This window comes from Ranitomeya variabilis, chromosome 1, assembly GCF_051348905.1.
Source record: "Ranitomeya variabilis isolate aRanVar5 chromosome 1, aRanVar5.hap1, whole genome shotgun sequence".
In the NCBI taxonomy this organism is placed as follows: Eukaryota; Metazoa; Chordata; class Amphibia; order Anura; family Dendrobatidae; genus Ranitomeya; species Ranitomeya variabilis.
Genome location: NC_135232.1, coordinates 641,209,770 through 641,237,178, shown reverse-complemented (window position 1 = coordinate 641,237,178; position 27,409 = coordinate 641,209,770). Strand labels below are relative to the sequence as shown.

General features: G+C 44.4%; 1 protein-coding gene across 2 annotated transcripts in view; it reads left to right on the top strand.

Moving 5' to 3' along the window:
- The window catches only part of GANC (glucosidase alpha, neutral C), a 129,145-nt gene that overhangs the window by 36,854 nt on the left and 64,882 nt on the right, over positions 1-27,409 (top strand). For both annotated transcript variants that reach the window (XM_077261194.1, XM_077261190.1), the window contains exons 8-10: positions 1,387-1,438; positions 1,524-1,620; positions 3,838-4,018. In XM_077261194.1, coding sequence (XP_077117309.1) covers positions 1,387-1,438; positions 1,524-1,620; positions 3,838-4,018 — 330 coding nt within the window. The remainder of the gene's footprint in view (positions 1-1,386; positions 1,439-1,523; positions 1,621-3,837; positions 4,019-27,409) is intronic.

Here is a 27,409-nt window from a genome sequence, read left to right as displayed (position 1 = left end):
TTTGGTATAGCCCTTTATTGGGCAGATATTCTAAACATTCTAAATAAGAAGAGCTAGGACTTCCCTGCTCATTTAGTTAATAGCCTTTTATGTTTAGTAACAGACGTCCCACAAAATAGGGAATAATCATGCATAAACTTTTCATATTTTATGCATGGAAATTACTTATAGGGGTGGTCTGACATACAAAGCAATTTTCCTCCTAAATTCCTATCTATTAAATGCCATAATCTAAACTATTTTCTAGTGTTCTTGAATTAAACATTTCCTGTCCTTCCCTCAATACACTATCTAATTGATTTTTTTTTACTACTTCCTTTTATTTTATGACACTTCGTTTATGCTGGGAAACTCAAACAAAGCGTTATCAGGGGGCAGAGGCTATGGTCACTGTTGCTGCCCCTGTTCCCTCCCTGAAGCATAGCGTTTTCAGTTTCAGTGGCTTGGCTACTCCCTGTGCGATGTGCACAATGACTGCACTTTCTCACCAACTCAGATCGGTAGTTATGAGCAGGCATCAGAGTGTACTGTTAGTGTGAGTTGTAAAACTACCCGGCATGCAGGAACCAGTGCCACCACGGCAAGTGACATCACTTACAGGGGCAGTGCTGGTCTCTTATGCATCCAAGATTGCCTCTGCAGTTTTATAGGGCGCATTATTAAATTACGTTCAAATCGTCAGACATTTTAAGAAATCCTTAAGTTGTGATCTATTGAGAGAATCTGGGCACCAGGATTGTATGCAGGCGCATTTAGCCTCCACACCCCCTGAGGAAGCAGGGTGAAACACACGTTGGGGCTACAACACTCTGGTCAGGCGAACCATTAATATAGATATGTAGCTATTTACCAACATTTTTCACATCTATTGCAATGACTTTATTGGATAATTTTGTTATAATGCTTCTCTATACGTTGCTGCATGGTTGATACATGGACACTATAATAAACAGGCTGGAATATATATTGGATATCATTGACCTTATTACTATATGAATTACTATTACCGTATATATTGTCCCATTATGTATCACACCAGCAGTTAACTGTGCACTTAATTCATAGTATTGTTGTATTTTATACAACTACCATACTTATTTGCATAGCATTCATGTTATGGGTGTTATGCTATATGCCTTAGTATATCATATTTAGTCTTACACTGTTGTGTCTTGAGGTGACCTTGCCTTTTAACTGTGCTTTGATTTTTAATAATTCTAAAAAAAATATTTTTTTTTATACTAGATGGAGTACCATTGCACCTGTTTATTCCCTTTAGGTTAACCCCTGTAGATTATGTTTAGTTGCATTTTGTAGTATTCATAGGTTTGATTTTTGATTTTTCATTTCATAGTTAATGAAACACTCTTCTATCTTTATTCATAGAAACGGATTGGATTGTGGGAAGGAAACTCTGAGGATTATCTGGACTTGAAATGTAATGGAAAAATGCACACTATATTTAGGATTGTACTTAAACATTCTTGCTACGTGTACAGATTGTTGTATTTTTCTTGGCATAGGTCCCTCTTCTGTAGGGCTGGATTTTACCTTACACGGGTTTGAAAATGTTTATGGACTTCCAGAACATGCAGACTCACACGAGCTGCAAGATACAGGGTACGTTGAATACTCAATTTATGCATATTGATTTTATCAGCTATCATGTGCCTGTCATTGCAATATTCCTGTGAACGCCAGTTTGTGACCGACGTTCATAGGAGCTTGTGATTTCTGCTATACATAGCAAGGCTTCAGCCCTGCAATGTATGACACAGACAATTGGATTATTGCAGCTTCAAGTCTCCTAAGGCAACTATTAAATAAAATAAAAAGTGGGAAAAAGTTTAAAAAAATATTTTAAAAAACACAAGTTCAAATCACCCTACTTTTGCCCAATTGAAAATAAAACAATTTTAAAAAATACACATAATTTTCTATTGCTGCATTCAGAAATTTCCAATCAAAATATAAAATAAATCAATCTGATCAGTAAATGGTGTAAAGAGAAAAAAAATAAAAACCAGTATTACGTTTTTTTTTTAGTTGCCGTAACATTACAATAAAATGCAATAAGAGGTGATCAAAACATCATAAAATGGTATCAATAAAACATCAGCACAGAGCGCAAAGGATAATCCCTTACCCAATCTCAGATCCTGAAAATGAAAACGTTACGCGTCTCAGAAAATGGCAACAAAAGCAAAAGCTTTTTTTCGTACAAATTTCGGAATTGTTGAAATAATAAAAAAAAACTATACATGTTTGGTATTTGCATACTCGTACTGACCTTGTGAATAATATTGCTAGGTCAGTTTTACCATACAGTGAACATGGTAAATAAAAAAACAGGAAACTATTGTGGAATTGCACTTTTTATTACAATGTCACTGTAATTGGAATTCTTTTCCCCATTTTGCAGTACATGATATGGTAAAATCAATGGTGCCATTCAAAACTCCAACTCGTTCTGCAAAAAGAAATCTTCAAATGGCTATATTGATGGAAGCATAAAAAGTTAGGACTCTTGGAAAGAATGGGAGGAAAAAACGAAAACCACAAAATAGAAAATGGCCTTGGGGTGATAGAGCTAAAGAACGGCCTCTGCAGACAATTTTTGTATGGCAGGACAATGAATCAATATCTCTCAACTCCAGAAATGCCATGAAAATTTCCTTTTTTAAAAGAAGAGATTTGATTGTGTGGAGTAAGATATCCCTTGGGAACTTCATTTCCAGAAATTGTAAAATGGAGTCTTTCAGGATGGCCTGTGATACATGTGATACTTAGAATCTAGGGATCTAAAGTTATACTTGGTCAACTCGGGGAAAAGATTAAATTACCCACCTATAACAAGGAAATTCAAGCTCCTTATATGTATACTAGATGGAGGCCCGATGCGATAGCATCGGGAGGGCGGTAACATCACGGTGGGGGCAGGCTTTGCAGTGTTGAGAATCTCTCGCCCCATGTACTCACCCACCTATCCACTATGTCTTTCCCCATGGGCTGACTTCTTCCGTCTGTGCTCCTAATGGCATCTTGTGATAATCTAATGACTTTTGCATCAGGGGACTCATGTGCTTGACGCCTACGCTTATATGCATTGTTTTTGTCCCAGCGATGCTGTTGCTCTTCAAGAGTCTCATTTGCCCGTTGTTGTCTTCGACGTTGTGCCTTTGCTGCTTTCCTTTCATTGTCATTGGTGAACTTTTTAGGAGGAGCCATGTTGGCATTGATATTTGCTTTTTAAAGGGGTTTTTCCACGAATGAAAGTTCATTTTAAAAATTGTCTGTGTCTGACCGTGTACAGAATATATCACAGCTCCTGGGCAGGGGAGGAAGCAAAAGACAATACAGACATTACAGCAGGAGATCACAGAGGATACATTTTGTGAGGTAAAATATTGTTTAAAAACAGTCAGTGAAATATTTTACCTGACAAAATGAATCCTCTGTGATCCCCTGCTGTAATGTCAGTATTGTCTTTTGCTTCCTCCCCTGCCCAGGAGATGTGGTATGCTCCGTACATGGTCAGCCACAGACAATTTTTAAAATGAGATCCCACCTGCCCATCTTTATCAAGAACGGCTTCAAGTTAAAACTCAACTATATTATTGACCAATGTTGTAACACACAACTTTTCTTTAATAAATCTTTTACGAAATATCGTACATGACGGTCATTAACTGACTAAACTGAATTATACTTTTAGCTGCAAAATAATGGCAAAGTGAGTGTTCGGTTGAAGTCATTATTGTGATGTTGATACAAATTGTGGATGTACTGCATTTACTTGACAATTGTCCCAAAGTAATCAGAGTTTTTCCTTTTTAGAGAAAATGAGGCATACCGGCTCTACAATCTAGATGTATTTGGATACCCCATCTATGACAAAATGGGAACTTATGGATCTGTGCCCCTGATCCTGGCACACAACCTGTTACACACGTGTGGCATTTTATGGCTAAATGCATCAGAGACCTTAGTAGAAATTCACTCTAAAGCTGCCTTGCAGGTAAGGTATCAAGGTATCAAAAAAACAAGCATTCATTTCCTGTGGTTTAAAAAAAATGGCTGAATAGATTTGGTGTTTTAAATTACACTGTCCTACAAAAATTAGAAAGGTTCCTTTTGCAACGGAGACATGATTAAGTAAGATTTACATAATTTCATGGTAAACAGAAAATTGCAATATTTTGGAGACAAGATTTTCCTATAGCAATGCTGGTAAATAAAGTATTTGTCTACACGTATTTGATACCATTTTTATTCTACATCTGCATACACTGTTGCATTTGTATATACAGTTAGGTCCAGAAATATTTGGCCAGTGAGTGAATCTTCATGATTTGAGCTCTGCATGCCACTATTTTTTATTTAAAATGAAAAACAACTGAGATATAATTGAAGTGGAGACTTTTGGGTTTAATTAAAAGGGTTGAATAAAAATAGCCTGTGAAACGTTTTGGAATTGCAACCATTTTTCCATAACTTCAGGGGCTCAAAAGTTATTTGACAAATTAACTTTATCATAAATAAAACACTTTGTAGCATCCTTTGCAGACAATGACTGCCTGAAGTTTGGAAGCCATAGACGTCACCAATCCTGGGTTTCCTCCTTTCTGGTGCTTTGCCGGCCTTTATTGCAGCAGACTTCAGTTGTTGCTTTGTTTGTGGGTCTTTCTGCCTTAAGTTTTTAATTAAATTCTGCTGGATGGAGTTGAGATCTGATGACTTGACTCAGCCATTGCACAATATTCCACTTCTTTGCCTTAAACTCCTGGATTGCCTTTGCAGTATATTTTGACTCATTATCCATCTGTACTGTGACACACCATCCAATAAACCCTGGCTGCATTTTGTTCAATCTATCACCCTGTACATTTTATCCAGATGCTTCTGTCTCCAGTCACATAATCAGTAAACACTAGTGACCCTGTGTCATTGGAAGCCATGCATGCCCCATGCCATCACACTGCCTCCACCATGTTTTACAGGGGATATGCTTTATTTTGGATCATGAGCTGTTCCAAGCCTTCTCCATACTTTACAGTTTGATCTCAGTTTTGCTTTTCCAGAACTGGGAGGCTTCTTTAGATAATTTTTGGTCAATTCTAATCTGCCCATTCTGTTTTTCAGGATGATTAATGGTTTTCACCTTGTGGGGAACACTTTTTATTTGCTACCATGAAGTCTTCTCTTTATGGTAGATTCTGAAACATCTACTTCCTGGAGAGTGTTCTTCACTTGGGTGGATGTTGTGAAGGGGTTCTTCTTCACCATGTAAAGGATTCTGCGATCATCCATGACTGCTGTTATGGTTCTCAATGGCAAGAGAACATAGCCCAGCAAACATAAGAACTAGCTCTTGGAAGGATGGAAACTAAACTGACCATGAACTAAACCTGCCGCACAACTAACAATAGCCGGGTAGCGTAGCCTGCGTTTTATCCCTAGACGCCCAGCGCCGGCCGGAGGACTAACTAATCCTGGCAGAGGAAAATATAGTCCTGGCTCACCTCTAGAGAAATTTCCCCGAAAGGCAGACAGAGGCCCCCACAAATATTGGCGGTGATTTTAGATGAAATGACAAACGTAGTATGAAAATAGATTTAGCAAAATTGAGGTCCGCTTACTAGATAGCAGGAAGACAGAAAGGGCACTTTCATGGTCAGCTGAAAACCCTATCAAAACACCATCCTGAAATTACTTTAAGACTCTAGTATTAACTCATAACATCAGAGTGGCAATTTCAGATCACAAGAGCTTTCCAGACACAGAAACGAAACTACAGCTGTGAACTGGAACAAAATGCAAAAACAAACAAGGACTAAAGTCCAACTTAGCTGGGAGTTGTCTAGCAGCAGGAACATGCACAGAAAGGCTTCTGATTACAATGTTGACCGGCATGGAATTGACAGAGGGGCAAGGCTAAATAGCGACTCCCACATCCTGATGGAAACAGGTGAACAGAGAGGATGATGCACACCAGTTCAATTCCACCAGTGGCCACCGGGGGAGCCCAAAATCCAATTTCACAACAGTACCCCCCCCTCAAGGAGGGGGCACCGAACCCTCGCCAGAACCACCAGGGCGATCAGGATGAGCCCTATGAAAGGCACGGACCAAATCGGAGGCATGAACATCAGAGGCAGTCACCCAAGAATTATCCTCCTGACCGTATCCCTTCCATTTGACCAGATACTGGAGTTTCCGTCTGGAAACACGGGAGTCCAAGATTTTTTCCACAACGTACTCCAACTCGCCCTCAACCAACACCGGAGCAGGAGGCTCAACGGAAGGCACAACCGGTACCTCATACCTGCGCAATAATGACCGATGAAAAACATTATGAATAGAAAAAGATGCAGGGAGGTCCAAACGGAAGGACACAGGGTTAAGAATCTCCAATATCTTGTACGGGCCGATGAACCGAGGCTTAAACTTGGGAGAAGAAACCCTCATAGGGACAAAACGAGAAGACAACCACACCAAGTCCCCAACACAAAGCCGAGGACCAACCCGACGCCGGCGGTTGGCAAAAAGCTGAGTCTTCTCCTGGGACAACTTCAAATTGTCCACTACCTGCCCCCAAATCTGATGCAACCTCTCCACCACAGCATCCACTCCAGGACAATCCGAAGATTCCACCTGACCAGAAGAAAATCGAGGATGAAACCCCGAATTACAGAAAAAGGGAGACACCAAGGTGGCAGAGCTGGCCCGATTATTGAGGGCAAACTCCGCTAAAGGCAAAAAAGCAACCCAATCATCCTGATGTGCAGACACAAAACACCTCAAATATGTCTCCAAGGTCTGATTCGTCCGCTCGGTCTGGCCATTAGTCTGAGGATGGAAAGCAGACGAGAAAGACAAATCTATGCCCATCCTAGCACAGAATGCTCGCCAAAATCTAGACACGAATTGGGTACCTCTGTCAGAAACGATATTCTCCGGAATACCATGCAAACGGACCACATTTTGAAAAAACAGAGGAACCAACTCGGAAGAAGAAGGCAACTTAGGCAGGGGAACCAAATGGACCATCTTAGAGAAACGATCACACACCACCCAGATGACAGACATCTTCTGAGAAACAGGAAGATCCGAAATAAAATCCATCGAGATGTGCGTCCAGGGCCTCTTCGGGATAGGCAAGGGCAACAACAATCCACTAGCCCGAGAACAACAAGGCTTGGCCCGAGCACAAACGTCACAAGACTGCACGAAGCCTCGCACATCTCGAGACAGGGAAGGCCACCAGAAGGACCTTGCCACCAAATCCCTGGTACCAAAGATTCCAGGATGACCTGCCAACGCAGAAGAATGAACCTCAGAAATGACTTTACTGGTCCAATCATCAGGAACAAACAGTCTACCAGGTGGGCAACGATCAGGTCTATCCGCCTGAAACTCCTGCAAGGCCCGCCGCAGGTCTGGAGAAACGGCAGACAATATCACTCCATCCTTAAGGATACCTGTAGGTTCAGAATTACCAGGGGAGTCAGGCTCAAAACTCCTAGAAAGGGCATCCGCCTTAACATTCTTAGAACCCGGCAGGTAGGACACCACAAAATTAAACCGAGAGAAAAACAACGACCAGCGCGCCTGTCTAGGATTCAGGCGTCTGGCGGACTCAAGATAAATTAGGTTTTTGTGGTCAGTCAATACCACCACCTGATGTCTAGCCCCCTCAAGCCAATGACGCCACTCCTCAAAAGCCCACTTCATGGCCAAAAGCTCCCGATTCCCAACATCATAATTTCGCTCGGCGGGCGAAAATTTACGCGAGAAAAAAGCACAAGGTCTCATCACGGAGCAATCGGAACTTCTCTGCGACAAAACCGCCCCAGCTCCGATTTCAGAAGCGTCGACCTCAACCTGAAAAGGAAGAGCAACATCAGGCTGACGCAACACAGGGGCGGAAGAAAAGCGGCGCTTAAGCTCCCGAAAGGCCTCCACAGCAGCAGGGGACCAATCAGCAACATCAGCACCCTTCTTAGTCAAATCAGTCAATGGTTTAACAACATCAGAAAAACCAGCAATAAATCGACGATAAAAGTTAGCAAAGCCCAAAAATTTCTGAAGACTCTTAAGAGAAGAGGGTTGCGTCCAATCACAAATAGCCTGAACCTTGACAGGATCCATCTCGATGGAAGAGGGGGAAAAAATATATCCCAAAAAGGAAATCTTTTGAACCCCAAAAACGCACTTAGAACCCTTCACACACAAGGAATTAGACCGCAAAACCTGAAAAACCCTCCTGACCTGCTGGACATGAGAGTCCCAGTCATCCGAAAAAATCAAAATATCATCCAGATACACAATCATAAATTTATCCAAATAATCACGGAAAATGTCATGCATAAAGGACTGAAAGACTGAAGGGGCATTTGAAAGACCAAAAGGCATCACCAAATACTCAAAGTGGCCCTCGGGCGTATTAAATGCGGTTTTCCACTCATCCCCCTGCTTAATTCGCACCAAATTATACGCCCCACGGAGATCTATCTTAGAGAACCACTTGGCCCCCTTTATGCGAGCAAACAAATCAGTCAGCAGTGGCAACGGATATTGATATTTAACCGTGATTTTATTCAAAAGCCGATAATCAATGCACGGCCTCAAAGAGCCATCTTTCTTAGCCACAAAGAAAAAAACGGCTCCTAAGGGAGATGACGAAGGACGAATATGTCCCTTTTCCAAGGACTCCTTTATATATTCTCGCATAGCAGCATGTTCAGGCACAGACAGATTAAATAAACGACCCTTAGGGTATTTACTACCCGGAATCAAATCTATGGCACAATCGCACTCCCGGTGCGGAGGTAATGAACCAAGCTTAGGTTCTTCAAAAACGTCACGATATTCAGTCAAGAATTCAGGAATCTCAGAGGGAATAGATGATGAAATGGAAACCACAGGTACGTCCCCATGCGTCCCCTTACATCCCCAGCTGAACACAGACATAGCTTTCCAGTCAAGGACTGGGTTATGAGATTGCAGCCATGGCAATCCAAGCACCAACACATCATGTAGGTTATACAGCACAAGAAAGCGAATAATCTCCTGGTGATCCGGATTAATCCGCATAGTTACTTGTGTCCAGTATTGTGGTTTATTGCTAGCCAATGGGGTGGAGTCAATCCCCTTCAGGGGTATAGGAGTTTCAAGAGGCTCCAAATCATACCCACAGCGTTTGGCAAAGGACCAATCCATAAGACTCAAAGCGGCGCCAGAGTCGACATAGGCATCCGCGGTAATAGATGATAAAGAACAAATCAGGGTCACAGATAGAATAAACTTAGACTGCAAAGTGCCAATTGAAACAGACTTATCAAGCTTCTTAGTACGCTTAGAGCATGCTGATATAACATGAGTTGAATCACCGCAATAGAAGCACAACCCATTTTTTCGTCTAAAATTCTGCCGTTCACTTCTGGACAGAATTCTATCACATTGCATATTCTCTGGCGTCTTCTCAGTAGACACCGCCAAATGGTGCACAGGTTTGCGCTCCCGCAGACGCCTATCGATCTGGATAGCCATTGTCATGGACTCATTCAGACCCGCAGGCACAGGGAACCCCACCATAACATCCTTAATGGCATCAGAGAGACCCTCTCTGAAATTCGCCGCCAGGGCGCACTCATTCCACTGAGTAAGCACAGCCCATTTACGGAATTTCTGGCAGTATATTTCAGCTTCGTCTTGCTCCTGAGATAGGGACATCAAGGCCTTTTCCGCCTGAAGTTCTAACTGAGGTTCCTCATAAAGCAACCCCAAGGCCAGAAAAAACGCATCCACATTGAGCAACGCAGGATCCCCTGGAGCCAATGCAAAAGCCCAATCCTGAGGGTCGCCCCGGAGCAAGGAAATCACAATCCTGACCTGCTGAGCAGGCTCTCCAGCAGAGCGAGATTTCAGGGACAAAAACAACTTGCAATTATTTTTGAAATTTTGAAAGCAAGATCTATTCCCCGAGAAAAATTCAGGCAAAGGAATTCTAGGTTCAGATATAGGAACATGAACAACAAAATCTTGTAAATTTTGAACTTTCGTGGTGAGATTATTCAAACCTGCAGCTAAACTCTGAATATCCATTTTAAACAGGTGAACACAGAGCCATTCCAGGATTAGAAGGAGAGAGAGAGAGAAAGGCTGCAATATAGGCAGACTTGCAAGGATTCAATTACAAGCACACTCAGAACTGAAGGAAAAAAAAAAAAAAAAAATCTTCAGCAGACTTCTCTTTTCTCTCCTTTCTCTGTCAATTAATTTAACCCTTTGGGCCGGTCAAACTGTTATGGTTCTCAATGGCAAGAGAACATAGCCCAGCAAACATAAGAACTAGCTCTTGGAAGGATGGAAACTAAACTGACCATGAACTAAACCTGCCGCACAACTAACAGTAGCCGGGTAGCGTAGCCTGCGTTTTATCCCTAGAGGACTAACTAATCCTGGCAGAGGAAAATATAGTCCTGGCTCACCTCTAGAGAAATTTCCCCGAAAGGCAGACAGAGGCCCCCACAAATATTGGCGGTGATTTTAGATGAAATGACAAACGTAGTATGAAAATAGATTTAGCAAAATTGAGGTCCGCTTACTAGATAGCAGGAAGACAGAAAGGGCACTTTCATGGTCAGCTGAAAACCCTATCAAAACATCATCCTGAAATTACTTTAAGACTCTAGTATTAACTCATAACATCAGAGTGGCAATTTCAGATCACAAGAGCTTTCCAGACACAGAAACGAAACTACAGCTGTGAACTGGAACAAAATGCAAAAACAAACAAGGACTAAAGTCCAACTTAGCTGGGAGTTGTCTAGCAGCAGGAACATGCACAGAAAGGCTTCTGATTACAATGTTGACCGGCATGGAAGTGACAGAGGGGCAAGGCTAAATAGCGACTCCCACATCCTGATGGAAACAGGTGAACAGAGAGGATGATGCACACCAGTTCAATTCCACCAGTGGCCACCGGGGGAGCCCAAAATCCAATTTCACAACAGACTGCTTTCTTATGTGGCCATCCAGGCCTTTTTGAGTTCAAAAATGTGTTCTTTTTCCAAATGTACCAAAACTGTTGATTGTTCCACTCCCAACATTTCTAAAATCTCGCTGATTGATTTATTGTTTTTTTCAGCCTAGTCTGTTTCTCTTCGATTGAGAGCTCCACTGACCGAATGTTGTGAGTTCACAGCAGCAGCTACCAAATGCAAATGCCACACCTGGAATCAGCTCCAGACATTTTACCTACCTTATTAATAATGAATTAATGAGGGAATAGCCCATGCAGCCCATTAACCCCTTCACCCCCGGAGCTTTTTCCGTTTTTCGTTTTCGTTTTTCACTTCCCTCCTTCCCAGAACCATAACTTTTTTATTTTTCCGTCAATATGGCCATGTGAGGGCTTATTTTTTGCGGGACGAGATGTACTTTTGAACGATACCATTGGTTTTACCATGCCGTGTAACAGAAAACGGGAAAAAAATTCCAAGTGTGATGAAATTGCAAAAAAAGTGCAATCTCACACTAGTTTTTTGTTTGGCTTTTTTGCTAGGTTCACCAAATGCTAAAACTAACCTGCCATTATGATTCTCCAGGTGATTATGAGTTCATAGACACCTAACATGTGTAGGTTATTTTTTATCTAAGTGGTGAAAAAAAATTCCAAAATTTGCAAAAAAAAAATAAATAAAAATTGTGTGATTTTCCGATACCCGTAGCGTCTCCAATTTTCGTGATCTGGGGTCCGGTAAGGGCTTATTTTTTGCGTGCCAAGCTGGCGTTTTTAATTATACCATTTTCGTGTAGATATGTTCTTTTGATCGCCTGTTATTGCATTTTAATGCAATGTCGCGGCGACCAAAAAAACGTAATTTTGGCGTTTTGATTTTTTTCTCGCTACGCCATTTAGCGGTCAGGTTAATCCTTTGTTTTTATTGATAGATCGGGCGATTCTGAACGCGGCGATACCAAATATGTGTATGTTTAATTTTTTTTAATTCTTTTATTTTGATTGGGGCAAAAGGGGGGTGATTTGAACTTTTATATATTTTTAATTTTTTTTATATTTTTAAACACTTTTTAAAAAAAATGTTGGCATGCTTCAATAGCCTCCATAGGAGGCTAGAAGCATGCACAACTCGATCGCTTCTGCTACATAGAGGTGAAGTACAGATCACCTCTATGAAGCAGAAATGCAGGTGTACTTTGAACGCCGACCACAGGGTGGCGCTCAAAGCAATCGGCCATCAACAACCATAGAGGTCTCCCTCTTCCCTCTAGTTGTTATGGCAATGCACCGCTGACCCCCGATCATGTGACGGGGGTCAGCGGTGCGAGCACTTCCGGCCGCGCGGCCGGGAGTGCTAGTTAAATGCCGCTGTCAGCGCTTGAACGGCGGCATTTAACTAGTTAATGGGCGCGGGCGGATCGCTCGCGCTCATTTCGCGCACATGTCAGCTGTACAAAACAGCTGACATGTCGCGGCTTTGAGGTGGGCTCACCGCCGGAGCCCACCTCAAAGCAGGGGATCTGCCAGCTGACATACTATTCCGTCAGCTGGCAGAAAGGGGTTAAACAGTTTTTGAGATCATTGTCCAATTACTTATTATCCATTCAAAAACAGGCAGCTACATATTAAAGAGCTGTAATTCCTAAACCCTTACTCCAATTAGGATGTGAATACCATCAAATTAAAGTTGAGAGTCAGCACTTTAAAGGGCCACTGTCACCCCCCTCCAGCCGTTATAAACTAAAAGAGCCACCTTGTGCAGCAGTAATTCTGCATTCTAACAAGGTGGCTCTTTTAGTTTTTGGTTCAAGTATTCCCAAAATAAAGCGTTTTGAAAGTTAGCCAAAATACCTGGATTCCTGGGCATGCGCACTGCGTGTGTCAGCCTGTCACCCAGGTCCCTCGCCTTACAGCGTCTGTATACTGTACTGTATACTGTATGAGGAGGCACGAGCAGCTGAATACAGTATACAGACGCTGTAAGGCGGGGGACCTGTTTGACAGGCTGACACACGCAGTGCGCATGCCCAGGAATCCTAGCCCCGCACTGTGCATAATGCATAACACACTGCGGGGCTGGGATTCCCAAGGTGGGTGGCCGCAATGCCCGCACAGGCGCAGTCTGTAAGCCTGGCTGGGACGTCACACGGCCAGAGCTTACACACAGCGCAGGCGCCGGTTTTGAAGAGAAAAAAGCGCGGAGGGGGTGGCCCCGAAAGTCCCTGAAGATTGGAGTGACGGCAGAGAAGCGGTTCAAGCTGGGGAGTGAGGACCTGCCTCCCTGGCTAACGACAGGTATTTTGGCTAACTTTCAAAACGCTTTATTTTGGGAATACTTGAACCAAAAACTAAAAGAGCCACCTTGTTAGAATGCAGCATTACTGCTGCACAAGGTGGCTCTTTTAGTTTATTACGGCTGGAGGGGGGTGACAGTGGCCCTTTAAGCCCATATTGATTATATAACTGTATCTTAGATATGTTTGGTAAATAGCTAAAATGCCAAAACTTTTGTCACTGTCCGAATATTTCTGGACCTGACTGTATCTCCCAAAAAGTGGAGGGAGAATCAATTCACAGAACTTCATCGGTTGGGACTGTATTGTCACAGGGTTCGTCAACAAGTTAATGGCATCCTTGTGCATATTTCTCAAAAAATTGTGTTCTGACAAAAAGAATTATGACTTTGCTAGTAGGGAACTCTTGGCAATAAAGTTGGCCTTTATGGAGCTAGTATACAGTGGTGCCAACTATAACTCTATTGGAAAGTGTTAATAGAAAACTCAGCTGAATTTTATTTTTCACTGTATCGATTTACATTTTGTTTTTTCACCACTGGGGGAACGACCCCTATTATTCCATTGGACTATATTTTGCCTTTGAAACTCCTTTAATTTTCTGCTAATGGATCTTTAGAAAATGTTTCTGAATGTATTCGTTTGGATTTATTGAATCAAATTTTTTTCAATTTTTATATTCGAAAAATGTAATCAAAATGTACAGTTTAAAAAAAATAAACAAAGTAGGAGAAGAAAGGGAATTATCACATACTCAAAACCGAGCACCAGTCACAGATAAATTCACCAAACACCTTCTCAAATGGCAACCATCAACAACCTTCAGCCATGCATCATAAACTAGCTCTGATAATGAGTGCTAGCGAGGGCCTAGATTATATAGGAGACTAGCTGAAGAGCCCGGCGTTACCTGGGCATTGTAAATATCTGTGGTTAGTTATAGCAGCTCACTTCTCATCACGCCTCTCATTTTCCCCCTCACATCTTTCATTTTCCCCCTCACATCTCTCATTTTCTCCCTCACACCTCTCATTTTCCCCCTTACTCCTCTTATTTTCCCCCTCACTCCTCTCATTCCCCCTCACTCCTCTCATTCCCCCCTAACACTTGTCATTTCGACCTCACATCTGTCATTTTCTGATCACTCCACTATTTTCCCTCACTCCTCTCATTTTGCACTCACACCTTTTCATTTTCACCTCACACCTCTCATTTTCACCTCACACCTCTAATTTTCCCCTCAGTATATACATGTTTGTCATCTCCCTTATATATAGTATACACCTGTATGTTATCTCCTGTATATAGTATATACCTGTATGTCATCTCCCCTGTATATAGTATATACCTGTATATCATCTCCCCTGTAAATAGTATATACCTGCTGTATGTCATCTCCTCCTGTATATTGTATATACCTATGTGTCATCTCCTCCTGTATATAGTATATACCTGCTGTATGTCATCTCCTCCTCTATATACCTATGTGTCATCTCCTCTTTTATATAGTATATACCTGTATGTCATCTCCTCCTGTATATAGTATATACGTGTGTCATCTCCTCCTGTATATAGTATATACCTGTATGTCATCTCCTCCTATATAGAGTATATACCTGTATGTCATCTCCTCCTGTATATAGTATATACCTGTAAGTCATCTCCTCCTGTATATAGTATATACCTGTGTGTCATCTGCTCCTGTATATAGTATATACCTGTGTGTCATCTCTGTTGTGGATTCTGTTTGTGGGCTCCCTCTGGTGGTTACTGCTGGTACTGGGTGACTTTGGTGGGTTGCGGCCTTTGGTTTCCACCTGTCCATCAGAGGCTGGGTGTTTCCTATTTTACCTGGCCTTTCTGTCATTCCCTTGCCGGCTATCAATGTATTCAGATGTGCTCTGTTTGGTTCCTGCCTACCTGCTCCCAGATCTTTCAGGATAAGCTAAGTGCTGATTTTCAGTTGTTTGGTTTTTTGTCCAGCTTGCTTATTATGTCTCTATGCTAGCTGGTAGCTCTAGTGGACTGAGGTTCTCCCCATGTGCCATGAGTTGGCACATGGGTTCTTGTAATCTCAGGATGGTTTTTTTGATTAGGGTTTTTTGCTGACCGCTCAGTCCCCTTTTGTATCGTTCTGCTTTCTAGTTTATAGCGGGCCTCAATTTGCTAAAACTATATATATCATCTCTATGTGTGTGCCTTCCTCTCATTTCACCGTCAATACATGTGAGGGGGCAACTATATCTTTTGGGGTTCATTCCTCTGGAGGCAAGTGAGGTCTTTATTTTCTCTGCAGTACTAGTTAGCTCTTAGGCTGGTGCGTGGCGTCTAGAACCAACGTAGGCACGCTCCCTGGCTATCTCTAGTTGCGTTTGTCAGGCGTAGGGCAGCGGTCAGCCCAGGTTCCATCACCCTAGAGCTCGTCCGTTATCTATTTGTACTTTGCTTGTCCTGTGCTATCCCTAGCCATTGGGGATTCATGACAGTATAGCCGGCCCACAAAGTGTTAATTGTTTGGGCTGAAGCAGGAGAACAAGAAGTGTTTAAGGGAAATTTTTTATTTTTTTTTCCCTTCAGAGTTTTGCTGCCTAGCCCTTAATTGCTGTCTAGCTGCTTCTTACCTCCTCTTAACCCTTGAATGGCTCTGATCTTAGCTGTTTAACATGGATGTCCAGAGTTTGGCTTCCAGCCTGAGTAATCTCGCGGCAAAAGTTCAAAACATACAGGATTTTGTTGTTCACACTCCCATGTCTGAACCTAGAATTCCTATTCCAGAGTTCTTTTCTGGAGATAGATCTACCTTCCTGAATTTCAGGAACAATTGTAAATTGTTTCTTTCTTTAAAATCTCGCTCCTCTGGAGACCCTGCTCAACAGGTCAAGATTGTAATATCTTTCCTGCGGGGCGACCCTCAGAATTGGGCATTTGCATTGGCACCAGGGGATCCTGCATTGCTCAGTGTGGATGCGTTTTTTCTGGCATTGGGATTTCTCTATGAGGAACCTAACCTAGAGATTCAGGCTGAAAAGGCTTTATTAGCCCTCTCTCAGGGGCATGATGAAGCGGAAATATATTGTCAAAAATTTCGGAAATGGTCGGTGCTTACTCAGTGGAATGAGTGCGCCCTGGCTGCAAACTTCAGAAATGGTCTTTCTGAGGCCATTAAGGATGTTATGGTGGGGTTCCCTACGCCTACAGGTCTGAATGAGTCTATGGCTATGGCCATTCAGATTGATCGGCGTTTACGGGAGCGCAAACCCATGCACCAGTTGGCGGTGTCTTCTGAACAGGCACCTGAGACTATGCAATGTGATAGAATTCAGTCCAGAAGTGAACGGCAAAATTATAGGCGGAAAAAAGGATTGTGTTTTTATTGTGGTGATTCAGCTCATGTTATATCAGCATGCTCTAAACGCACAAAAAGGGTTGATAAATCTTTTGCCATTGGTACTCTGCAGCCTAAGTTCATTTTGTCTGTGACTCTGATTTTTTCACTGTCTTCCATTTCCGTCGATGCCTATGTGGATTCGGGCGCTGCCCTGAGTCTTATGGATTGGTCATTTGCTAAACGCTGCGGTTTTAGTCTGGAGCCTCTGGAAGTTCCTATTCCTCTGAAGGGAATTGACTCTACACCATTGGCTATGAATAAACCGCAGTATTGGACACAAGTGACCATGCGCATGACTCCCGTTCATCAGGAGGTGATTCGCTTCCTTGTACTGTATAATTTACATGATGTACTAGTGCTTGGTCTGCCATGGTTACAAACTCATAATCCTGTCCTGGACTGGAAAACAATGTCTGTGTTAAGCTGGGGATGTCAGGGGGTTCATGATGATGCACCTCCGATTTCAATCGCTTCATCTACTCCTTCTGAGATCCCTGCGTTTTTGTCTGACTATAGGGATGTTCTAAGCTCAATTCGCTCCCTCCTCATAGAGAGTGTGACTGTGCTATAGAATTGATTCCTGGCAGTAAGTTCCATAAGGGTCGTTTATTTAATCTGTCACTGCCAGAGCATACTGCTATGCGGAATTATATTAAGGAGTCCTTGGAAAAGGGACATATTCGTCCATCTTCGTCCCCTCTGGGAGCAGGTTTCTTTTTCGTGGCAAAAAAAGATGGTTCCCTGAGGCCTTGTATAGATTATCGCCTTCTGAATAAGATTACAGTCAAATACCAGTATCCATTGCCATTATTAACTGATTTGTTTGCTCGCATTAAGGGGGCTAGGTGGTTCACTAAGATAGATCTTCGCGGTGCGTATAATCTGGTGCGGATAAAACAGGGTGATGAGTGGAAAACCGCATTTAATACGCCTGAGGGCCATTTTGAGTATTTGGTAATGCCTTTTGGACTCTCCAATGCTCCGTCAGTCTTTCAGTCCTTTATGCACAATATTTTCCGTGAATATCTGGATAAGTTTATGATTGTGTATTTGGATGATATTTTGGTGTTTTCTGATGACTGGGAGTCTCATGTTCTACAGGTCAGGAAGGTGTTTCAGGTTCTGCGGGCCAATTCTCTGTTTGTGAAGGGTTCAAAGTGTCTCTTCGAAGTCCAGAAGATTTCTTTTTTGGGGTACATTTTTTCTCCTTCTACTATTGAGATGGATCCCGTCAAGGTTCAGGCTATTTGTGACTGGACACAACCTACATCTGTTAAGAGCCTTCAGAAGTTCTTGGGGTTTGCTAATTTTTATCGTCGGTTCATTGCTAATTTTTCCAGTATTGTCAAACCTTTGACTGATTTGACTAAAAAGGGTGCTGATGTTGCTGATTGGTCTCCTGCGGCCGTGGAGGCCTTTCAGGAACTTAAGCGCCGGTTTTCTTCTGCTCCTGTGTTGTGTCAACCAGATGTTTCACTTCCTTTTCAGGTTGAGGTTGATGCTTCCGAGATTGGAGCGGGGGCGGTTTTGTCACAGAGAAGTTCTAATGGCTCGGTGATGAAGCCATGTGCATTCTTCTCTAGAAAATTCTCGCCCGCCGAGCGCAATTATGATGTGGGTAATCGGGAGCTTTTGGCCATGAAGTGGGCATTTGAGGAGTGGCGTCATTGGCTTGAGGGTGCTAAACATCGTGTGGTGGTCTTGACTGATCACAAGAATCTCATTTACCTTGAGTCTGCCAGGCGTTTGAATCCTAGACAGGCTCGTTGGTCGTTGTTTTTTTCTCGTTTCAATTTCGTGGTTTCTTACCTGCCAGGTTCAAAGAATGTGAAGGCAGATGCTCTTTCCAGGAGTTTTGTGCCTGACTCTCCTGGAGACTCTGGGCCTACTGGTATCCTTAGGGATGGGGTAATATTGTCCGCCGTATCCCCAGACTTGCGACGTGCATTGCAGGAGTTTCAGGTGGATAAACCGGATCGTTGTCCACCAGAAAGACTGTTTGTTCCGGATGATTGGACCAGTAGAGTCATCTCCGAGGTCCATTCTTCTGTGTTGGCTGGTCATCCTGGAATATTTGGTACTAGAGACTTGGTGGCCAGGTCTTTTTGGTGGCCTTCCTTGTCTAGGGATGTGCGTACCTTTGTGCAGTCTTGTGAAGTGTGTGCTCGAGCTAAGCCTTGCTGTTCTCGGGCCAGTGGGTTGTTGTTATCCTTGCCCATCCCGAAGAGGCCTTGGACGCACATTTCCATGGATTTTATTTCTGATCTTCCGGTTTCACAGAAAATGTCCGTTATCTGGGTTGTGTGTGACCGCTTTTCTAAGATGGTTCATTTGGTGCCTTTGCCTAAGTTGCCCTCCTCCTCTGAGTTGGTCCCTTTATTTTTTCAGAACGTGGTCCGTTTGCATGGGATTCCGGAGAATATCGTTTCTGACAGGGGATCCCAGTTTGTGTCTAGATTTTGGCGGACGTTTTGTGCCAAGATGGGCATTGATTTGTCTTTCTCGTCTGCATTCCATCCTCAGACGAATGGCCAGACGGAGCGAACTAATCAGACCTTGGAAACTTATTTGAGGTGTTTTGTTTCTGCTGATCAAGATGACTGGGTTGCTTTTTTGCCACTGGCCGAATTTGCTCTTAATAATCGGGCTAGTTCTGCCACGTTGGTCTCTCCTTTTTTTTGTAATTCGGGGTTTCATCCTCGTTTTTCCTCTGGTCAGGTGGAGTCTTCGGATTGTCCTGGAGTGGACGTGGTGGTGGACAGGCTACATCAGATTTGGAGTCAGGTGGTGGACAATTTGAAGTTATCTCAGGAGAAGACTCAGCAGTTTGCTAATCGCCGTCGCCGCGTGGGTCCCCGACTTCTTGTTGGGGATTTGGTGTGGTTGTCTTCTCGTTTTGTCCCTATGAAGGTCTCTTCTCCTAAGTTCAAGCCTCGGTTCATCGGTCCTTATAGGATCTCGGAGATTCTTAACCCTGTATCTTTTCGTTTGGATCTCCCAGCATCGTTTGCTATTCATAATGTGTTCCATCGGTCATTGTTGCGGAGGTATGAGGTGCCCGTTGTTCCTTCGGTTGAGCCTCCTGCTCCGGTGCTGGTGGAGGGAGAATTGGAGTATGTTGTTGAGAAGATCTTGGATTCTCGTGTTTCCAGACGCAAACTCCAGTATTTGGTTAAGTGGAAGGGTTATGGTCAGGAGGATAATTCCTGGGTGGTCGCCTCCGATGTTCATGCGACTGATTTGGTCCGCGCCTTCCATAGAGCTCACCCTGATCGCCCTGGGGGTTCTCGTGAGGGTTCGGTGACCCCTCCTCAAGGGGGGGGTACTGTTGTGGATTCTGTTTGTGGGCTCCCTCTGGTGGTTACTGCTGGTACTGGGTGACTTTGGTGGGTTGCGGCCTTTGGTTTCCACCTGTCCATCAGAGGCTGGGTGTTTCCTATTTTACCTGGCCTTTCTGTCATTCCCTTGCCGGCTATCAATGTATTCAGATGTGCTCTGTTTGGTTCCTGCCTACCTGCTCCCAGATCTTTCAGGATAAGCTAAGTGCTGATTTTCAGTTGTTTGGTTTTTTGTCCAGCTTGCTTATTATGTCTCTATGCTAGCTGGTAGCTCTAGTGGACTGAGGTTCTCCCCATGTGCCATGAGTTGGCACATGGGTTCTTGTAATCTCAGGATGGTTTTTTTGATTAGGGTTTTTTGCTGACCGCTCAGTCCCCTTTTGTATCGTTCTGCTTTCTAGTTTATAGCGGGCCTCAATTTGCTAAAACTATATATATCATCTCTATGTGTGTGCCTTCCTCTCATTTCACCGTCAATACATGTGAGGGGGCAACTATATCTTTTGGGGTTCATTCCTCTGGAGGCAAGTGAGGTCTTTATTTTCTCTGCAGTACTAGTTAGCTCTTAGGCTGGTGCGTGGCGTCTAGAACCAACGTAGGCACGCTCCCTGGCTATCTCTAGTTGCGTTTGTCAGGCGTAGGGCAGCGGTCAGCCCAGGTTCCATCACCCTAGAGCTCGTCCGTTATCTATTTGTACTTTGCTTGTCCTGTGCTATCCCTAGCCATTGGGGATTCATGACACATCTCCCCTGTATTTATTATGTACCTGTATGTCATCTCCTCCTGTATTAGACCTCGTTCACACGTTATTTGGTCAGTATTTTTACCTCAGTATTTGTAAGCTAAATTGGCAGCCTGATAAATCCCCAGCCAACAGGAAGCCCTCCTGTTGTGAATTCCGTTCTTGGGCTCCATCCTGTGGTCATGAATGGTATTTTTGGGAGTTCTGCTCTTGGGCTCCCTCTGGTGGTTTCAAGTGGAACTTAGCAGCTGCTTTCACTAATCGGTGCCCTGGCCTTGTTATTTAACTGGGCTTTAGGCTGTAGTTGATGCCAGCTGTCAATGTTTCTTCCTGTGGATTCAGTCCTTTCCTGGAAGTTCTCTGTTGGCCAGTCCATTTCAGCTTAAGATAAGTTCTGCTAGTTTTTGGGTGTTTCCCTGCTTATGACCTTCTGTTCAGTTTAAGTTATGTCTCTTTTGTCCAGCTTGTCATTATGAATTATTCCGGCTAGTTGGAAGCTCTGGGGTCGCAGATTTGCTCCTCCACACCGTGAGTCGGTGTGGAGGTTATTTTTTGTAAACTCTGCGTGGACTTTTAGTTTTTATACTGACCGCACAGTAGCCTTTTCTATCTCTGTCTATTTAGATAATTTTGGCCTCCTTTGCTAAATCTAGTTTCATTTCTGAGTTTGTTGCAGCGCCCCAGAGTCCTGGTCGTTGCAGTACTGTGGCTCCGCCACTAAGGGGAGCTATGGTATGTCTGATGGCACTGAAGGAGTTCATCTGACCAGGTATCACAGACACCAATACATTTCACAGCCGGGCCTCCTGGGGGAGCTAAGGGTTCTATTCATTAGGCCACTCCTCACACACTGGTAAAACTGGGGGTCAGGCAGGAAGTTAGGTCAGAAAGCTGACTGGGTTGGAACCAGGCAACACCTTGTGGCAGAGGGTGTTGTGGGGGAAGATTCGGTAGGGCCCCTGTCGGGGGTGGGATCCTGACAGAGGTCTGGCAACTTGAGAGAACGTCACGGGACCGTGCCTGCTCAGCATAGCGGCGGTGCCCAAGGAAGGATTAGAAGCGAGATAGATTGTGCTGAGTGAGAAACGAGATCAAAGCAACAAGGAGAATACCAGTAGGAGTCGTGCTGTGAGACCGAGGCAACATCCTACTGAGGCGCACAACCGGCGGCCGGAACGCCGAGGAAGTATTCATACATCTAGCTTCAAGCAATACTTCAAACCAACGGCAGGACAGTCAGTCATAGGCGGGCTGTCTCACCTAAATCACCTACGAAGACATAGGGGGCAACTTGTGGAGAGGGGCGACTCTAGGGTCCCGGAAGAGCTCCGAGCCTACCCGTCATACGGGTGCCGTCCTAACCGTAACATCAGGGAGGGACGGAAGATTAGCAGGACATCATCTAATCGAGTTGTGAGGGAACACGAGAAACAGACACAACAGTTGTGGGGACTATCCCGTAAGCACAGCAGGGGAGGACCACAACACATAGCGCTAGCAGGAAGGCACAGATTTCCACCTGCAAGGAGAACTCTGGAGGTGCCATTGGACCGGCCGGACTTGCGCAGCCTGGTGAACCGTATTCTGGACTGAGGACCCAGAGACCTTCAGTAAAGAGGTAAAGAGACTGCAACCTGGTGTCCTCGTTATTTACTGCACCGCACCACCACCACTATCTACATCCATCATATCTATACCATTTACTGTACGCCCCTCAGCAGGGTCACGGACCGGGCCTAGCCACCGTGACAACCCCAGAGCAGAGACTCAGAGGCCCGGTACCGGGTGCCCCTCGGCCCTGCGGCAGTGGGGGCGCTACATTGTCATTTCCCTCTCCACTCACCGTCAATATTTGTGGGGGGCTATCTTTCCTTTGGGGGTTTCTCTGAGGCGAGATAGTTTTCCGTTTCCATCTTCAGGGGTAGCTAGTTCTTAGGCTGTGAAGAGGCGTCTAGGCAGAGATAGGCACGCTCCACGGCTATTTCTAGTGTTGGTGTTAGGAGTAGGGATTGCGGTCAGTAAAGCTACCACCTTCCCATAGCTAGTACTTTATTTGTTTTACCCACCAGGTCATTTCAGTTCTGCTCCGTAATCACTAGGTCATAACAGTGATTACTGTCGGTGGAGCTGCCACCTCCGCTGAGCTTGTCCATGATTGGTCTTACCCACCAGGTCATCTCAGTACTGCTCTGTAACCACCAGGTCATAACAGTACAGCTGGCCCACAATGTGTTAAATGCATCTCAAAAGAGGGAAAAGAAAGTTCTGAGTCATTGTTGTTTTTTTTTCTTGTTGCCTGTTTTGTCTTTTTTTTTCCTCTTGATTTTTGGATGGTGCAGAAGCTTGGTGCTGATATGGAGGTTCAGGGTCTGTCTGCGCGTGTTGATCATCTCGCTGCAAGGGTACAGAGTATCCAAGACTATGTTGTTCAAACTCCTGTTTCTGAGCCTAGAATTCCTATCCCTGATTTGTTTTCTGGGGATAGATCTAAGTTTTTGAACTTTAAAAATAATTGCAGATTGTTTTTTGCTCTGAGACCCCGTTCCTCTGGTGACCCCGTTCAGCAGGTGAAGATTGTTATTTCTCTGCTGCGTGGCAACCCGCAGGACTGGGCATTCTCCCTTGAGCCAGGGAATCCTGCATTGCTCAATGAAGATTCATTTTTTCAAGCACTTGGACTGCTTTATCACGAACCTAATTCTGTGGATCAGGCAGAAAAATTTTTACTGGCTCTGTGTCAGGATCAGGAGGCAGCAGAGATATATTGTCAGAAATTTAGAAAGTGGTCTGTGCTTACAAAATGGAATGAGGATGCCCTGGCAGCAGAAAGGGTCTTTCTGAAGCCCTTAAAGATGTTATGGTGGGGTTTCCCACGCCTGCTGGTTTGAATGAATCAATGTCTCTGGCCATTCAGATTGATCGGCGCCTACGTGAACGTAAGATGGTGCACCATATGGCGGTGTCCTCTGGGCAGAGTTCTGAGCCTATGCAATGTGATAGGATTTTGACGAGAGCAGAACGGCAGGAGTTCAGACGTCAGAATGGGCTGTGTTTTTACTGTGGTGACGCTACTCATGCTATCTCTGACTGCCCGAAGCGTACTAAGAGGGTCGCTAGGTCGGTTACCATCAGTACTGTACAGCCTAAATTTCTCTTGTCTATTACCCTGATTTGCTCATTGTCGTCCTTTTCTGTAATGGCATTTGTGGATTCTGGCGCTGCCCTGAACTTAATGGACCTAGAATTTGCCAAGCGCTGTGTTTTTTCCTTGGAGCCTTTGCAGAGCCCTATTCACTTGAGGGGGATTGATGCTATGCCATTGGCCAAGAATAAACCTCAGTACTGGACACAGTTAGCCATGAACATGGCTCCAGCACATCAGGAAAATATTCGCTTTTTGGTGTTGCATAATTTGCATGATGTGGTTGTGCTGGGGTTTCGATGGTTACAGGTACATAATCCAGTGCTGGATTGGAAATCTATGTCTGTGACTAGTTGGGGTTGTCAGGGGATACATAGTGACATCCCCCTGATGTCAATTTCCTCGTCCCCTTCTTCTGAAGTTCCTGAGTTTTTGTCGGATTTCAAGGATATATTTGAGGAGCCTAAATCCAGTCCTCTGCCTCCTCATAGGGACTGTGATTGCGCTATTAATTTGATTCCTGGCTGTAAGTTCCCTAAGGGTCGACTTTTCAATCTGTCTGTGCCAGAGCATGCCGCTATGCGGAGTTATGTAAAGGAGTCCTTGGAGAAGGGGCATATTCGCCCGTCTTCATCACCGTTGGGAGCGGGGTTCTTTTTTGTTGCCAAGAAGGATGGCTCCTTGAGGCCCTGTATAGATTATCGCCTTCTCAATAAGATCACGGTCAAATTCCAGTACCCTTTGCCTTTGCTCTCTGATTTGTTTGCTCGGATTAAAGGGGCTAGCTGGTTTACCAAGATTGACCTTCGAGGGGCGTATAATCTTGTTCGCATCAAACAGGGTGATGAATGGAAAACAGCATTTAATACGCCCGAAGGCCATTTTGAATATCTTGTGATGCCTTTCGGGCTCTCTAATGCTCCATCTGTGTTTCAGTCCTTTATGCATGATATTTTCCGGGAGTATCTGGATAAATTCATGATTGTATATTTGGATGATATTTTGGTTTTTTCCGATGATTGGGAGTCTCATGTGAAGCAGGTCAGGATGGTATTTCAGATTCTCCGTGCTAATACACTGTTTGTGAAGGGGTCTAAGTGCCTTTTTGGAGTTCAGAAGGTTTCTTTTCTGGGGTTCATTTTTTCTCCCTCGGCTATTGAAATGGACCCTGTTAAGGTCCAGGCTATTTATGATTGGACTCAACCCACATCTGTGAAGAGCCTTCAGAAATTTTTGGGCTTTGCTAATTTTAATCGCCGCTTCATTGCTAATTTTTCTACTGTGGTTAAACCTCTGACCGATTTGACCAAGAAAGGTGCTGATGTGGTGAATTGGTCCTCTGCGGCTGTGGAGGCCTTTCAGGAGCTTAAGCGTCGTTTTACTTCTGCCCCTGTGTTGCGTCAGCCAGATGTTTCTCTCCCTTTTCAGGTTGAGGTTGACGCTTCTGAGATTGGGGCAGGAGCTGTTCTGTCTCAGAGAAGTTCTGATGGCTCTGTGTTGAAACCGTGTGCTTTCTTCTCCAGAAAGTTTTCGCCTGCTGAGCATAATTATGATGTCGGCAATCGGGAGTTGTTGGCTATGAAGTGGGCATTTGAGGAGTGGCGACATTGGCTTGAGGGAGCTAAGCATCGTGTTGTGGTCTTGACCGATCATAAGAATCTGATTTACCTTGAGTCTGCCAAGCGGTTGAATCCTAGACAGGCTCGGTGGTCTTTGTTTTTCTCCCGTTTTGATTTTGTGGTCTCGTATCTTCCGGGATCTAAGAATGTGAAGGCTGATGCCCTGTCTAGGAGTTTTTTGCCTGATTCTCCGGGAGTCCGTGAGCCGGCTGTTATTCTCAAGGAGAGGGTGATTCTTTCTGCTATCTCCCCTGATTTGCGGCGGGTGCTTCAGGAGTTTCAGGCTGATAGACCCGACCGCTGTCCTGTGGGGAAATTGTTTGTTCCTGATAGATGGACTAGTAAGGTGATTTCTGAGATTCATTGTTCGGTGTTGGCCGGTCATCCTGGGATCTTTAATACCAGAGATTTGGTTGCCAGGTCCTTTTGGTGGCCTTCTTTGTCACGGGATGTGCGTTCCTTCGTGCAGTCCTGTGGGACCTGTGCCCGGGCTAAGCCCTGCTGTTCTCGTGCTAGTGGGTTGCTTTTGCCTTTGCCTATCCCTGAGAGGCCCTGGACGCATATTTCCATGGATTTTATTTCTGATCTTCCTGTTTCTCAGAAGATGTCTGTCATCTGGGTGGTTTGTGACCGGTTTTCTAAAATGGTCCACTTGGTACCTTTGCCTAAGTTGCCTTCCTCCTCTGCTTTGGTTCCTTTGTTTTTCCAGCATGTGGTTCGTTTGCATGGTATTCCGGAGAATATTGTGTCTGACAGAGGTACCCAGTTTGTTTCTAGATTTTGGCGGTCCTTTTGTGCTAGAATGGGCATTAATTTGTCTTTTTCTTCGGCATTTCACCCTCAGACAAATGGACAGATGGAGCGAACCAATCAGACCTTGGAATCCTATTTGAGATGCTTTGTGTCTGCTGATCAGGATGATTGGGTTACCTTCTTGCCGTTGGCCGAGTTTGCCCTTAATAATCGGGCTAGTTCGGCTACTTTGGTTTCGCCTTTTTTTTGTAACTTCGGTTTTCATCCTCGTTTTTCTTCAGGGCAGGTTGAGCCTTCGGACTGTCCTGGGGTGGATTCTGTGGTGGACAGGTTGCAGCGGATTTGGACTCATGTGGTGGACAATTTAACATTGTCTCAGGAAAAGGCTCAACGTTTTTCTAACCGCCGTCGGTGCGTTGGTCCCCGGCTTCGGGTTGGGGATTTGGTTTGGTTGTCTTCTCGTCATGTTCCTATGAAGGTCTCTTCCCCTAAGTTCAAGCCTTGTTTTATCGGTCCTTATAGGATTTCGGAAATTATCAATCCGGTGTCTTTTTGTTTGGCCCTTCCAGCTTCTTTTTCCATTCATAATGTGTTCCATAGATCATTGTTGCGGAGATATGTGGTGCCCATGGTTCCCTCTGTTGACCCTCCTGCTCCGGTGTTGGTTGAGGGGGAGCTGGAATATGTGGTGGAGAAGATTTTGGATTCTCGTCTTTCAAGGCGGAAACTTCAGTATCTGGTCAAGTGGAAGGGTTATGGCCAGGAGGATAACTCTTGGGTTTTTGCCTCCGATGTCCATGCTGCCGATTTGGTACGTGCTTTTCATTTGGCTCGTCCCGATCGGCCTGGGGGCTCTGGTGAGGGTTCGGTGACCCCTCCTCAAGGGGGGGTACTGTTGTGAATTCCGTTCTTGGGCTCCATCCTGTGGTCATGAATGGTATTTTTGGGAGTTCTGCTCTTGGGCTCCCTCTGGTGGTTTCAAGGGGAACTTAGCAGCTGCTTTCACTAATCGGTGCCCTGGCCTTGTTATTTAACTGGGCTTTAGGCTGTAGTTGATGCCAGCTGTCAATGTTTCTTCCTGTGGATTCAGTCCTTTCCTGGAAGTTC